Source organism: Rosa chinensis, chromosome 6 (genome assembly GCF_002994745.2).
Source record: "Rosa chinensis cultivar Old Blush chromosome 6, RchiOBHm-V2, whole genome shotgun sequence".
NCBI classification, from domain to species: domain Eukaryota; kingdom Viridiplantae; phylum Streptophyta; class Magnoliopsida; order Rosales; family Rosaceae; genus Rosa; species Rosa chinensis.
This window is the reverse complement of record NC_037093.1, coordinates 16,527,110-16,541,284: the sequence shown is the minus strand read 5'-3', so window position 1 is coordinate 16,541,284 and position 14,175 is coordinate 16,527,110. Positions and strand designations below refer to the sequence as shown.

General features: G+C 38.3%; 1 protein-coding gene across 5 annotated transcripts; it reads right to left on the bottom strand.

The window, feature by feature from the left end:
- Nucleotides 1-8,297: 8,297 nt before the first annotated feature.
- On the bottom strand, nt 8,298-13,825 carry LOC121049863. 5 transcript variants are annotated; one of them, XM_040508158.1, is made up of 5 exons: nt 13,767-13,799; nt 11,517-11,622; nt 10,674-11,115; nt 9,289-9,483; nt 8,298-8,520 (listed from the first exon to the last, which is right to left on the bottom strand). In XM_040508158.1, exons 3-5 carry the CDS (start codon nt 10,903-10,905, stop codon nt 8,450-8,452), a joined length of 498 nt encoding a protein of 165 aa, XP_040364092.1. In that variant the 5' UTR covers nt 10,906-11,115; nt 11,517-11,622; nt 13,767-13,799; the 3' UTR covers nt 8,298-8,449. The 5 variants fall into 5 exon arrangements, 4 of the variants coding, with proteins under 4 accessions (XP_040364092.1, XP_040364091.1, XP_040364093.1 ...); XR_005801479.1 differs by lacking the exon at nt 13,767-13,799 and having other exon boundaries at nt 9,289-9,487; nt 10,674-10,876; nt 10,949-12,905; XM_040508157.1 differs by lacking the exon at nt 11,517-11,622 and having other exon boundaries at nt 13,767-13,825.
- Between the last annotated feature and the right edge of the window lie 350 nt (nt 13,826-14,175).

The window sequence follows — 14,175 nt, the reverse complement described above, 5'->3', positions numbered from 1 at the left end:
ATGTAATTTGTGAAATCGTTCAAGAGAAATAAGAGCTTAAAGGGAGCAACGAAGCCATGGATCATGAAGTACTGATGCAAACGACCAAGATTCATAACCTTTTGGCCAGAAATTACAAGGGAAGTCCACGGAAAAAGTTGTGAAAAACAGTTGCTGCAAAGCAGAAAACTACAGTTTCAGAATCAGCTTTTTAGGAATGGTATTGAGGAGCAATTCTTGCATTCTTCCAGCTGCATCTTTCCAGAAAGGGCCAGTGATCCTTGAATATATGATATTATAATTCAACAATAGCCAAAGATATGGTCAGAATCATAGACGAGGCAGTATGTAATCAAGCTCAAATCAGGCTTCCCGATAAGGCAGAAACTGTCGGCTTTTCACGAAGCTTTTTGGGAGATCTTTTCCGGCGACTTACTTGAAGTTTTTCCAGAAGATTATTGATCATTCTAGAATATGTGATGTCATAGAACATGTAGGAATAAAGAACCATCCAGATGCTTGGCAAAACGAAGTCGTTCCTTGTCTAACTCAGAGACAGAAATTGAATCCTAGTCGAAACAGGGCAGTTTGGCAGAAATCTTCTATGGACGGATTTTGGGTGCATTTTTGGAAGGTTGTTGATGCTGCAAATTACAAGGAGAGTCCTAGAATGATTCCTCAAGATTTTGGGAAGATTACTAAGGGTTGAAAATCATTTAATTGTGCACCAATTAGAGGAATCCTCAAGCAACTAGGGGAGGCTTTCAAAGTAGAATTCGAAAAGGAAACCTAGGCTGTGTATTCCATACATATAGAGGCTCTGAACACATTGAAAACTACCACCCTACAGCGCCATCTTCTGCCCCCAAAACCTAGTACACAAAGTCTTGAAATTCCCAAGTCCTCCAAGAGCAAAAACCGTGCACATCATCATCCATCTTCCACCAAGCTTAGCCGTGACCCATCTTGAAGGAGTGCTTGCGTCCAAGGCTGCCTAAAAGTGAATTCGTGGCTCTCATATTCTCCCTTTTACGGCTTTTTATCCTCTTGTAATTTAATACTCATGTTTTTATTTGTTGAATTTAAGACGATGTGTGGTTAGTCACTTTTTGTTAGGGGCGAGGTTTGAAGCTCCAATTATTTAGAACATATGTTTGTTTAAATTTAGTTTCTTGATCTTTGGTGTGAATTGGTTATTTAATTCTGATTGATTGAAAACTTTTGCATGTGTTTGTTTTATGGTGGCCAACATAGGATTTATGCATGTAATTGGAGCTAGGTTTAGAAAATAATTAACCTAATCGTCTTGTTTTATAATCCACAAGTATGCAAGGCTTTGGACAAAAGTTAATGTTTTAAACAACTAGAAGAGCATGCTAGGTAGGCGTTCCACACTAGACTGCAACTCTATAATCAATCGTTTCCATGAGATCTTAATGCTTCAAATGTGTTGACACTATATGTGTTGTTGATAGGATAGCGTTCTATACCTTGATTACATGTTTGATAGGCTTAGCTATTGTGCGTTCACGTAGACTAAGTAATTAGGGAAACATTAATAAGGGACATGATCTGCTCCGACTTGTTTCTTGGTTGGTTTCTGTTCACACCTTAGTAATTGAAACTAGGTTAACTTAACATTGCTCGAAAGTGGTTGGTGGTGGATTTCCGAGTCTCTAACGTCTTGTCCATATTGTTTTTCAAACTCTAAAATCGTTTTTGCTTTCTTATTTTCCTTTTATTTCATAGAAACTTAAAAACCCCAAATCTGTTCAACTTAGCATTGCAACACACCCTTCTATCCCCATCTTGTCCTGCCATCTTTTCTTTCTCCTCTTTGACGTTTTTCATTCTCTTAGTTTTGTTATTTGTTTTGTGATTTAGTTAGTATAAATTAGCTTAGTTTTATTTTGTATGATTTATCTGTTACCCTCAATCTCTGGCATCGAACGATCCTTGCTTACTCTATATTGCTAACGACTACATCTTGCAAGGTTAAGTTGAGCATATGTTTTGGGCATATCAGTTATCAACCTCCCTGGAACAAAGGCACTTTGGAAAGGAGAGAGAATTGAAGGCAAAATTACCTTCAACCTATTTGCAATAACTTTGGAGCAGAATTTATAAATCACGTTGCAGAGAGCAATCGGCCTCAAGTCGGATATATTCTCAGGATTAGACACTTTAGGTATCAAATAGATGTGGGTAAAGTTGATCTGCTTAAGTAAATGGCCAGAATGATGGAAACACTTCACCGCCTCTGTAATATCTCCACCAATGGTTTCCCAATAATGTTGAAAAAACAAAGGAGGCATTCCATCAGGTCCTAGTGACTTTGTTAGGTACATCTGGAACAAAGCACATCTGAAATCCTCAGATGAATACTGTGCACAAAACTGATCATTCATCTCCCTCGTAACACATGGCTTGATGGCTTGTAAAGTTGTCTCCAATTCTTCCATATCAAGTTCAAAAGCAGTGATTATTGTTTGGAAATAAGACGCAATAATGTTTTCCATACCTATATCATCATCATGCCAATTCCCGTCAACATCATACAAACCCTGAATAGAATTCTTCCTCTTTCGATTGGACGCTTTACGGTGAAAGAAACCCGTGTTTCTATCCCCCTCCTTCAACCATGTTATTTTCGATCTTTGTTTCCAAAAATTTTCCTCCTGAGATAGAAGAGAATGCAATATGTCCATTAGACTTTTCTTCTCTTCTTGAACTAGTTCCACGTTAGCCATCTCCATTAATTCTTCCAATCTTGCACGTATACCTAACATTTGCTGCTGACGAACCCTAAAAGTTTGCTTCTGCCATTTATCTAAAGCAACCCTATTAAGAGAGATTTTCTCAACAACCTTAAACATCGGGATACCCACCACATTAGTCTGCCACACAGCCTGAACAACAGGATCACATTCACTATGTTGCAACCAAAAGGCTTCAAATTTGAATCTGTGATGCTTGGGGCGCTTTGCAATAGGAATGGTACTAGCTTGTAGCAATATAGGTATATGATCAGAGTCACTCGGTGGAAGATGAGTGACCTTTGCATAACCATATATATCACACCACGTCGGCGTGCAAACTGCTCGGTCTAGACAGAGCTGTGTGTTGGAGTTCCACCAAGTAGATTTCGTACCACGAAACCCAAGGTCCAGAAGATCACCGTACCCTAAAGCTTCACGAAAACCCCTCATTTGACTCTTTGATCGAACTAGTCCACTGATCTTCTCCTCACTGTTGAGAATCTCATTAAAATCACCTATAATAACCCAAGGTAGCGAGTCAAGATCACTCAGGTCCCTCAGAAGTTGGCATGAACGATCCCATTCATTGGTTCTTGCATAACCATAAAATCCTGTGAGCTGCCAACGCGACTCTCTCGAGTTGCCTCTAATCTCAGCGTCGATGTGATGGCTCGACGACGTACGAACATGAAGATCAACTTCATCTGTCCAGAATAAACTGAGGCCCCCTGCCTGTCCCTCACTCAAAACTTCCTTCTAATAGGGAAACCCTAGGGCATGATGCAGATCTTGAAAGTCTTGGATATTACTTATCTTTGTCTCGCAAAGAAAGATGATTTGTGGACGATTCTAAGCGATAAGGTCCTTCAACGCTCTTGTCATCGTATTATTGCAGATTCCTCTACAGTTCCAGCTAAGGATATCCATATCCATGGCAGAAAAGATATTTCTCTCAAGAAAACCTATAGAGTAAACCCTAGCGCGGCTAGGTCAGTTTTTGCACGTTAGGTTTTATATTGCAGATGTAAGTTTGTAGTTCTCTTCAATAGAGATACATTAATCCTCTTTTTTACAGTAGTCCATTTCCCAAACAATCACATAGAGCGTCCTTGAAGAATGCGTGAGAAAAATTTGTGTTCTTTCTACTGAATCTTCAAAATATGAGTAGAAATTTGAGCATACTTCATTTTCTTTGATGTGTAGAAATAGTGGTCAGAAATTATATTTCTTGCTATCTAAATCATCAAAATATTAGTAGAAACTTGAACAGACCATCTTCTTTCATGTGTAGAAAGAACTATAACTTCTGAAGATTCAGATGGTAAGAAATATAGTTTCTGACCATTTTTGAAAATTTTGAGAACATTTTAAAGAATGCATGGCATAATTAAATCTGAGAAAAATCTAGCATAGAATTCAAAACCCCTAAAGACTAGTGTCATCTCTTGATTCTCTCCATTAGCCTGTCATATTATCCATTGAAAATTATCTCCACCGGCATAACTTCATAAGTTGTAAGATACATTATCTATTCTCACTAATAACTCTACTTGCATAACCCCAACTTTTGCTCCTTTCAAATAATACATGTTACAATTTTGCCATGATAAATGCTCTGGAGTAGGAAGGCTTGCTGAACTAACCCAAAAGGAACAAAACAATTGATCTAGAAATACGAACAATGTCAAAATAAAATGTGCCCCCAATACAGGGAAAATGGAAAGACAAGAGTGAGCTCCAGCACACAGAGCTAAAGTGCTCATCTTCCAAGTCACAAATCAGCAGAGTACTCCACCTCCGCACCTAGCTTCCTTCGAAACAGAATCGAATGTGCACTGCTGCTTTCTGCACTGATGTGAATTTCAGCTGTGAAAGGGCACTAACCAAAATTGCCTGTAGCAGTAGCTGAAGCACAAATAACCAAACATTTCAGAGGAAGTTCAAAACAAAATTCACGTTATCACCAAGCTCCATCATCCATGCCTGAACAAATTTGAAACTTTAACTTCCTGGAATACAATGGGGAATTCAGTCTTCAAAGCTTAGGGCAACTCCAACCATAGGGTTCAAAACCAGATTTTGTTGAATTATAGGACTTTTCATCTCCAACAAGGCTTTTTAGGGGGTGTTGATCCTAAAATTATAGGACTTGGGCTCATCCCAAGTCTCATATTTGTGACTTTTCTAAGACCAAGACTCAAGTACTATAGATGGGGGCCAGCAAATGGGCTGTGCCAGCCCAACTCACTAAGAAACGCACTGAGGAAGCTGAAGTGACAAAGACGCGCGCTGAGGCTGAAGAGGAGGAAGCGCGCGCGGGGAAATGCGCTGGAAAGAGAAAAGGAGGTTCAATCGTCTACTGTAATAGGGCCCGTGCGCATTTTGTCCCCTACTGACCATTGGAACCCCCAACGGCCATGAATGAATGGTGGAGATCAGTATTTTCAATATGGACAGTCCGATGTGAGGCCTTTTTTTTTTTTTTACTCAAAAGTATCTATTTTTAATCTGAGGGCTCAGATTTGATGGAAAAAAAGAGATCAATGGCTCTTATTAAATCAAGGGTTATTAATTCCATTTTGTTCCAAAAAAATTTTAAAAATTACCAAAATTTTGAGGGAAAAATATATACCAGTTGGAATAGTAAATTGTAGGAAATTCTATAAATACCAACCCATTCTTTTCTATTTCCTCACACCAAATATCCTCCATCTCCTCCACAATTTTTCATTCATTCACCCATTTTCTTGTTCTTAATTTATTTTTTGTCTTGGAAAAATGGCTCCAAGAAGGGATTCTTGGAGGCACAATGAAGAAGTTATTCTTTGCCGAGCTTGGATCACCGTTGAGGGTGATGGTTCCGTCGGAAAAGATCAAATGTCAGATTTATTATGGAATCCAAGTGGTCCCCATAACTTGTACATTGTTTTGAAGTCTAGCTAGTATGTTCCAAACAAACAAGACAGGTAAAAGGAGGCCGATGACCCAACTTAACGAATGGAATATACCACATCCACACATGACCAGAGCGCCCCATCTCTTTTGCTTCAAAACAGAACGAGATTGTAGGCATTATATGCTCATTGATATAAATATTGGCTGCAATTTCCTTTGTTCCCCAATCTGATATCTAGAGGAACATTAAAAGAAAACTCAGATTTATCAACAAGCTCCGTTAAATTGTTGCGACATTTAAACTACCTTGGAACTTCTCTGCTTGGAAATTCCAAATGGAATTCAGGCTACTTAGAAGAGTGAATCAGAGAGCAGAGAGTAGTACTTGACATTTATACAACGAAATAGATGCCATGATTTGTGATGACTCTCTACGTTTCAAGATGTTTGACAGTATTGCAAATCGTCCAACGACTCGCAACCATCGGCATTTACCCATTCAACTTTCGGAGGAAGATCATAAATTTCCCGAAGCTTCTTGCAACCACGAAGGTTAAGATGCCACAAGTTAGTTTGATGTGATTTTGCATTCCACCTTGGAAATGTAACAAGTTCTGAGCAGTTATGCAGATCAAGTTTCTCTAAATGATGCAACTCATACATGCTAGGTGGCAGATACACAAGTTTCTCACAATCTCTCAACTTCAAATCTTTAAGTCCAATGAGATATCGAATTGATGTAGGCAAATCTGTGATTGCAGTTCTGGATAAATCCAAGCACGTTAGAGATTCCATCTCTTCCAAAATATCCTGGAAAGTTTTGAGCTTACTACAGCCACAAAGATTTATCTCTCTCGCATTTTTCCAGGCAATTGTTCTTGGAAGCACAGTAAGGTTATGGCATCCTGCAAGAGTCAAGACAACTAGATTTATATGATGCCCAGCAGAATCATCTGTTGTGCGGAAGCGTAACAAACACAATATTGATATGGAACTAGATGAGTGGCCAAACAACGAAAAGAAAACAAACACAAGAATTTATAGTGGTTCACTCAATCAATGTGATTGAGCTACGTTGACAGGACCCGCCTCGGATTTCACCCTGAAATCCGAAGTGACCCTGCGGGGCCCACCTTAGAAGAAATTCTACCAAAAATTTGGCGGAATTTCCCCTAAAATGGGCTACCCAAACTTGTACAAAACATTTACACTTCTCAATCAATTCATCCTTATGCTCCTGGAGCCACCCTGCTCCCCAAATCAACATCAATCTCCAGTTCCCAAAACACACATCTCAACTCGAATAGCATAAATCTCATAGGTAATCAGAGCAATTCTAACAGAAAGGTATAACAGGAAAACCTAATTCAAAGGCAGATGCGGAAGCCATGCTGTTGACTATGCCTCAACCCGTGTACGCCCGACCTCAACCAATTCGCCTGCAAACTGGGCATTTGAAACCGAAGGGCCCAGAGGAAAGTACATAAAATACGTTAGCGTGAGTGGACAAAAATAAACAATTTTTAAACTAAATGGATTTTATATTTTCCCACATTTATTTCCTTAAAAAAACTCTCGATGCATGCAACGATTTAGAAAACAAATCACGAGTAGCTCCGCTCAAGAAAAACCGACTAGCCCCGCTAGTCACAAACAACTGAGAGGAAAGATCGAAACTCCGATACTCAACAGGATAAGACCAGCCCCGCTGGTTACACGGAAATCAGACTAGGCCCCGCTAGTCGAGAAATGATAGGATATGGGGAAGAGATATCACCATACGGGAAATGGAGCCTCCCAGGCTCTACCTACCCTCAACTGCCACTCACACATAGATTGTGCGAGGAGGAGAACTAATAACCTCAACTTCCACTCACACATAGATTGTGCGAGGAGGAGACCAAATAACCTCGACTGCCACCCACGTGAGGAGGAGAATAAATCACCTCTACTGCCACTCACCAACACAAAGTAGGTGAGGAGGAGAACAAGCTACCTCAACTGCCACTCACCAACACAAAGTCAGTGAGGAGGAGACCTAATCACACACTAAGCCAAAAAATCGAATAAACAACGGACCAAATTCGTTGTGTGATTTGGATGATCTCCGTTGTGTATCGGAGCGTTGTGTGATGAAAAATGGCACAACGGTGGAAACCCGTTGTGTGAATCACAAACAGTCAACACTTATTTGGTTAAAACTGTTGTGCCTTCTCTCGGCAGATGGCAACCGCAGTTGCCGCACAGTCATGCTGAACATGTCATTGGCATCATTCACACAACGAAAGTTGTTTCCGAGCCGTTGTATGAAAGGTGAATCAGACAACAGCATTTTATTTTCTGTGTTGTATGAGTTATCCTCACACTTCACTTTTGGAAATTTTATTGTTGTGTGTTAGTTTTAGATAACGTATTCTAGTTATTACAGTTGTGTGATTGTAAATCAGACAACGTATGTTTGTTAGAACCGTTGCATGTTATATAAGGATTCATTGTGTGAACATCCAAATTGTTACTTCAGACAACATTATTAACATAAGAAATTATGTTGTGTGATAATCATCTTTTCTGGATTTTGTGCATTGTTAATAATGCTCCATTTTACCTAATGAACAGTGACTAATTGTGTGAAGTTTACTATATTAGTGCTTGAAATCATTATCCAATGAACAATGATTAATATTTACACCAAAAGCAATGTGATACATCAATAAAATTCCAATATATCCACCAAATATTGAATCCAAGTATTATGTCATTGCTATAAAGTTTCATAGCTAGTTGAATTTACATGATGAAAGAAAATATATTTTGCTTCATTGCTTGGTATTCCATGCTTGATCACTTAGTGACTCTTTAGGCAACATTTCACTAGATATTCCCAAAGCTGCAAACAAAATAAGCAAAATTCAAGGTTATGAAGGATTTAATCAGGTAAAATAAATGTCTGGTCATGGGAAGAGGATCTGATAACCTAGTTTTTCACTCATTTCTAAGTAATCAAAATTGCAAAAGCATTAAGATATGTCAACCAAAAAAATTGAAAACCCAGAAAACAAAAAGTTAGGGAAGTGTTCTAACTAACTGCTATCTTATCAAAGTTGGGTTCCTCCCTTGAGGGAATAATACCATATCTAGCTCGAGTAGGAAAATATCTGAAGTAAGGAAAATATATTACAACTAAGCATTAACTAAAAACAGCTACTGTACTTCACCAAAAGAACATAATTCAACCCAGAAAAAGTTCACACTTGACAGCAGCAAAAATGGTATCAGAAGCTCCTAACAAGGCATTATTATAATGCTTCTGGGTGAAAAGACCTCCTAGCAAAATTTACAAGTCTACAACTCATTTATTAATACTCAGAACCTAGGACCTAAACCTTTACCTGCCCTCCCCACCAACTACCCACAACTCACCATCAGACCCATTAAACTATCTACCAAAGCCTTGATCAACCAAAAGTACCTAAGCAACCAAAATTAATAGAATCTAGTTCGATGTTATCAAATTCAATTTCCTCTATTGAATTATAATAAGCTGTTTGAAATTGCTCATCTAGAAATGTAATTATCAGGTGCAAAGTTAAAAGACTCCAACCACAGACAAAATCACAACCAAAGAATGTCAAATATGAGTACACTGCAAACTCACCCTGCAACAGCCTGAAAGTAAAAGAGTTTATCTTTGATACTGTTGGGTCCATGGATTGCATGTCAACTATGTATCTTATATGCAGATGACTCACTGCTGCTCTTGATTTCTCCAATGCTTCTGAGTTAGTACTACATTTCTTTAGCTTGCTCAGCGAGGCGACCTTCTTTTGGTACTCAAATTTCATAAGCTCACCTGCCTACCCAATAATAGTCAATCCCAAATAAGATCGAGTACACAGCTAGCTGATATATAGTAAAATAAATAACACACTAATCTGAAGTGTCAAACTGGTATATCTAGTTCTGCAATCTGAGGTTGCTGTGTATGACATTGATACTAGTATGACAAGAGACCGCAATCAACAAGAGCAAAGAATTATGGAGACAATTTGACAAGTTAGAGTCATTTAATTATATGAAAGTGCAAATGAATTCCTCTAAACATGATCAGTATAGTTCTGTAAGAAGCCGAAACGTACATTTCTTGCCCACATGATCAGTATAGTTCTGTAATAGAACAAAAAAGGTCAGAAGACTTCTTTTTAAGTCATAAACATTACTATTTTAACTCTTAATAAGCAGTCAGCTTGACCTGAATTGGTGCAGACAAACTAGATATATCCATCAGCTATATATTCAAAAAGAAAAGAAAAGTTACTTTAAGTAGATACAAGTTAATTGCAGTAGAAACTTGTAGATATATCCATCAGTTATATATTCAACAAAAACAGAGGTTACTTTAAGTAGATACAAGTTAATTGCAGTAGAAACTAGAAGCAAAATACAATACAATTGGCATAAATATGTGGTGTTTGTTTTCCAAATTAAGACAAAACACAATAAAACAATGACAATAGAAGCTAAATGAATAGAAACCGGTTTACTTGATTAATGCAAGTTAATGTTTACCAACCAATGTTACTTATAAACATCGAATTGATATAGTATAAGAATCGCAGGTATCACAACTACCACAAATAGCCTAATAACAAAGACTAAGGAAAAAGTACCAAAGCATGCTTTTAACAATCATATTCTTAAAACCAAATCCAGAACAGTGTATTAAAATATCAAGCAACTGTGGCAACTCTTGTGTTCTCGCTATTGAAAATCCCTCTCTCTTTGATCAAAAGAGGATCTATCAACGCAATCGCTGCTCAAATTCAAAATAAAACCCTTAAATGAAACTCAAATTCCATTCACAACAAAAACCCAGATCCAATTCCACCGAAAGCTTTCACCTTTATCAAAATCTCAATGTTACAGCAAAAACCCAACAAAACCCAAATGCAATTCCACCTAAAGCTTCCACCTTTATCAAAATCTCACACTTACAGCAAAAACCCAGATCAAAATAGACTCTAAAAGTTTAAATCAACTTACAAGACCAGTCAACGGCGAGTTTCTGACTCTGAAACAGGAAGGTGTTCCAGCCTCTCTCCATGGCGGCTGTCATGACCTGCTTGCTCTCCGTCCAAACCCACACCATCTTCTTCGAGCTCCCAAACGACGTCGTAGAAGAAGCAACTGATGAACTCTGGGTGGCCTTGGTTTCCATTGGGTGTTTATTATGTGAAGAAATCAATCTGCAAATAAAAGGCAACCACATAACCATAACAATAAAATAGAACAATTAACTAATAGACAATTAAATATACATTTATTGGGGTTGCTCGATGAGGAGCGCATGAACGGCTTGTTAGCCTTGTTGGGGTCGCCATTGGCTTCTCGAATCATCTTCTGCTCCCCAATGCTTTGTACTTTTCAGAATCTCAGACAAACTCAGCATGCTTTGTACTTGATATATGCCCACAGTTTACTTTACCTAAATAACTTAAGAAACTGGGTTTAGGGTTTAGACACTAAAAACATATCCTTAAAAGCATATTGAGGTTTACATCAGCAGCAATATCCAACAAACATAGTATATAGGAAATGAGGAAGTATAATTGCAAGTTTCTCCACATATATGTACGAAAAAGCTGTTATCTGTAGCAAATAATGGTACTCGATCCATAAACATATAGTTTCAAAATTTCATAATAAAATTCTCAACCGCACCAACTTACGCTGGTATCATCCTAACTATTAACCCTTCTTAATTCTTACAATTTTACTGCATCATCATGCTACAAGTGAAATCCATATGAATTGAATCAAACAATGCTCTGAGTGTTTTGGCCTGTACTTAAAAACCAAGCCCAAGCATGAATCCACACACACTACCTTAGTGCCCGAAATGACGTCGTCCGAGAACGAAGGGATATGCGAGTACTCTATAGCTGGAACCTCACCATGTCCATCACTTTGACCAAGTTTCAAAAGCCGCCGACTAGAATTTCTTGCAAAATCGTCAACATTAATTGCTACTCATAATGTCTGTAACCCAAGTTATCTTATCAAAACTAACAAAAAATCATAAATTTCTAAGCAAAACATTTATGCTAAAAGGCATAAGTAAAAAAATTCAGATGAAGGTGTATTTGCCTGAAGGGCTTTGGGACCGAGAAGATGAGATGACTTGCGAAGAGTGGCCGGGTTGGGTAACGACTTGGCTCCGACGGATTTGAGATCCATGTTGAGGAGCTCCGATTTCATTGACTTCACCACCGTGCGGGTTTCATCGGCGAATGCCCAGTGGATCAGGATCATCGCTTAGAGTTTCTCGAAGTCGCCTCCGAAGCACCATCCTCGGCTTCTTAGGGTTTCGATTGTGGCGTCGGAGAGAGCCCAGAGCTTTCCTTCCTTCAATAGCTTGTTTGGATTATAAATCTCAAGTCGAGACAACTCTCAACCCCCAATCTAAGCATATGCAGAGAGGATGAGACAACCCCCAACCCCTAATTTCTGAGAAACCCAATGACAAACCTAATAACAAACCCAGAACCCTTTGTACCAGAACACAGAATCTTTCAATTTCCGTAAACAAACCTTTGTCGGCCACTTTAGGGTTTGAGAGAGAGGATGGGGATGGTGAGAAGAGATTTGGGGATTTGAGAGGAAAGAGGAGAAGATATGGGGATTTGGGTCGGTATATCGAGGAAGAAATGCGGAGGAGGAGTGAGAGGGGTCCAGAGGTTTTGGGTCGGTATATCGGGGAAGAAAGGCGGAGAAGGAGTGAGAAAAGGTCGAGAGGTTCGAGAGGTTTTGTTTTCTATTTTTCCCTTTCGCACAAGATATGGCTAGGTCTAGGGTACGCATTAAACTTTATTGAATTCTCAAGTTGATCCCACAACAGAATCATAGAACACTGTCGTAGGAGTGCACGACATAAAATCAAAATGTGGAAACATGGAGGGAAACAAGGCTCCTACAGCATTTTGGCTCAAAATGTTGCCGCCTAGTTCTAAGTTCACATAACAGAAAAGCTTAAATCTGTTGTACAATTTCTACAGCTTGCACTAGGTGTATCTAGTAGAAGACATTCAAGCAAGCTTCCTCAAAATTTGGTGCTCAGTTTTTCAATCATACAACGGAAATAGTGAAACCGTTGTACCTAGTAGCCCAAATATATCTTCCTTGATCAAACAACACAAAAACAGAAACTGTTGTATGACATTTTGCAAGCTACACGCATACAACATATATAACTATTCTGTTGTCCTTTGGAACACCAATTTAGAGCCAAATTTGAGTTAGGCTAAGAGGGAAATATGCCGCTATTTTTTTTTTTCATTCACACAACGAACTATTCTTATAACTGTTGTGCAATGATCTACTAGCTAAAAAGTTCAGAATTTTAACCACCTTATACAACGCAAGTTTTGTAAATGTGTTGTGTGATTCACTTTTCTTCATCACACAACACATTTTTTTTTTCGTTGTGCAAAAAGTGTTGTATGTTGAGGTTATTGGCCTAGTGACATAACCCGCGTATGGTGAGGAAAAATCATCGAAAACCAGTAAATCCATGTAGCTTCCCCACATTTCTCACGAGATAGAAACCATGTGTTCAACGACGTGACCCCGCACGCCAAGATTACTCTCAATCTCAATATGGATAAGTGAGAAATAGGAATAAATCGACGGCGTGTCCCACACGCCCAAATATTCTCAAATCCGTAACCAAAACTGGAAATTAGTATAGGTAAATCTCATTTCCAAAAATCTCCAAGAAGCCAACCAAATCCAAAATCCTTAATTAGGCATTCCCGATGCCAAAATCGAAAGTCAATAAACAATTGAGAATATCCAACTCCATTGAAACTCATCTTAAAAATCTTCCAGGAGCTTAACTCGGTGATTAGGGATATGCTTAATTCCAGAAATTTACCTCGGAAATAAGGAATTCATCAAATAATATTATAAATCAAAACCAACCTTTGAAACTCATTATTGAAAGCAAATCCATGATATAATTCGAAATCAATTTCCAAAAATTAATTCATTTCCTCAAAAAGTAATATGAATAATCACTAGAGCATTATTTAAGAAAATAAATGCATGCATCGCTATTTAAAACAAAAGTCCACTCACAGTACTATTCTGACGATCACGCATTCGTGTTCCGTCATCGAGCAATAGCTCGGTACGTCGTCCTGTACACAATTATATTCCGTGAATAATTCTTCAATAATTTAATACAATTCCTAAAATCAATTCCTCATAATTTCACCTTCCAATTCTCCTCAGATTTAGCCCAAATTATACCACTAATACCAATTCGTTAATTTAAAGGTTCCAAGGCAGAACCGTGAGATATCCGACGGTCGGATTCTCGTAATTCGATAATCGAAACCCTAAACTTCATAAATTCATAATTAATTCCAAGTTTCTCCAAAAATCACCAAACTTCACAAACAAGCTCTACAATATTTATGTGATTTAACTAACTAAATAAAAACAGAATTTTAATCACTGTTCATACACCGCACTATTCACCCGT

Coding starts and splice junctions, on each gene's coding strand:
- LOC121049863 (XM_040508157.1), bottom strand. CDS start 10,905: ATGGTTATGTGGTTGCCTTTTATTTGCAGATTGATTTCTTCACATAAT. Junction 9,484..10,673: donor ACTCGCCGTTGACTGGTCTT/GTAAGTTGATTT, acceptor TTGGGTAGGCAG/GTGAGCTTATGAAATTTGAG. Junction 8,521..9,288: donor TACTTTCAGGCTGTTGCAGG/GTGAGTTTGCAG, acceptor TTTTGTTTGCAG/CTTTGGGAATATCTAGTGAA.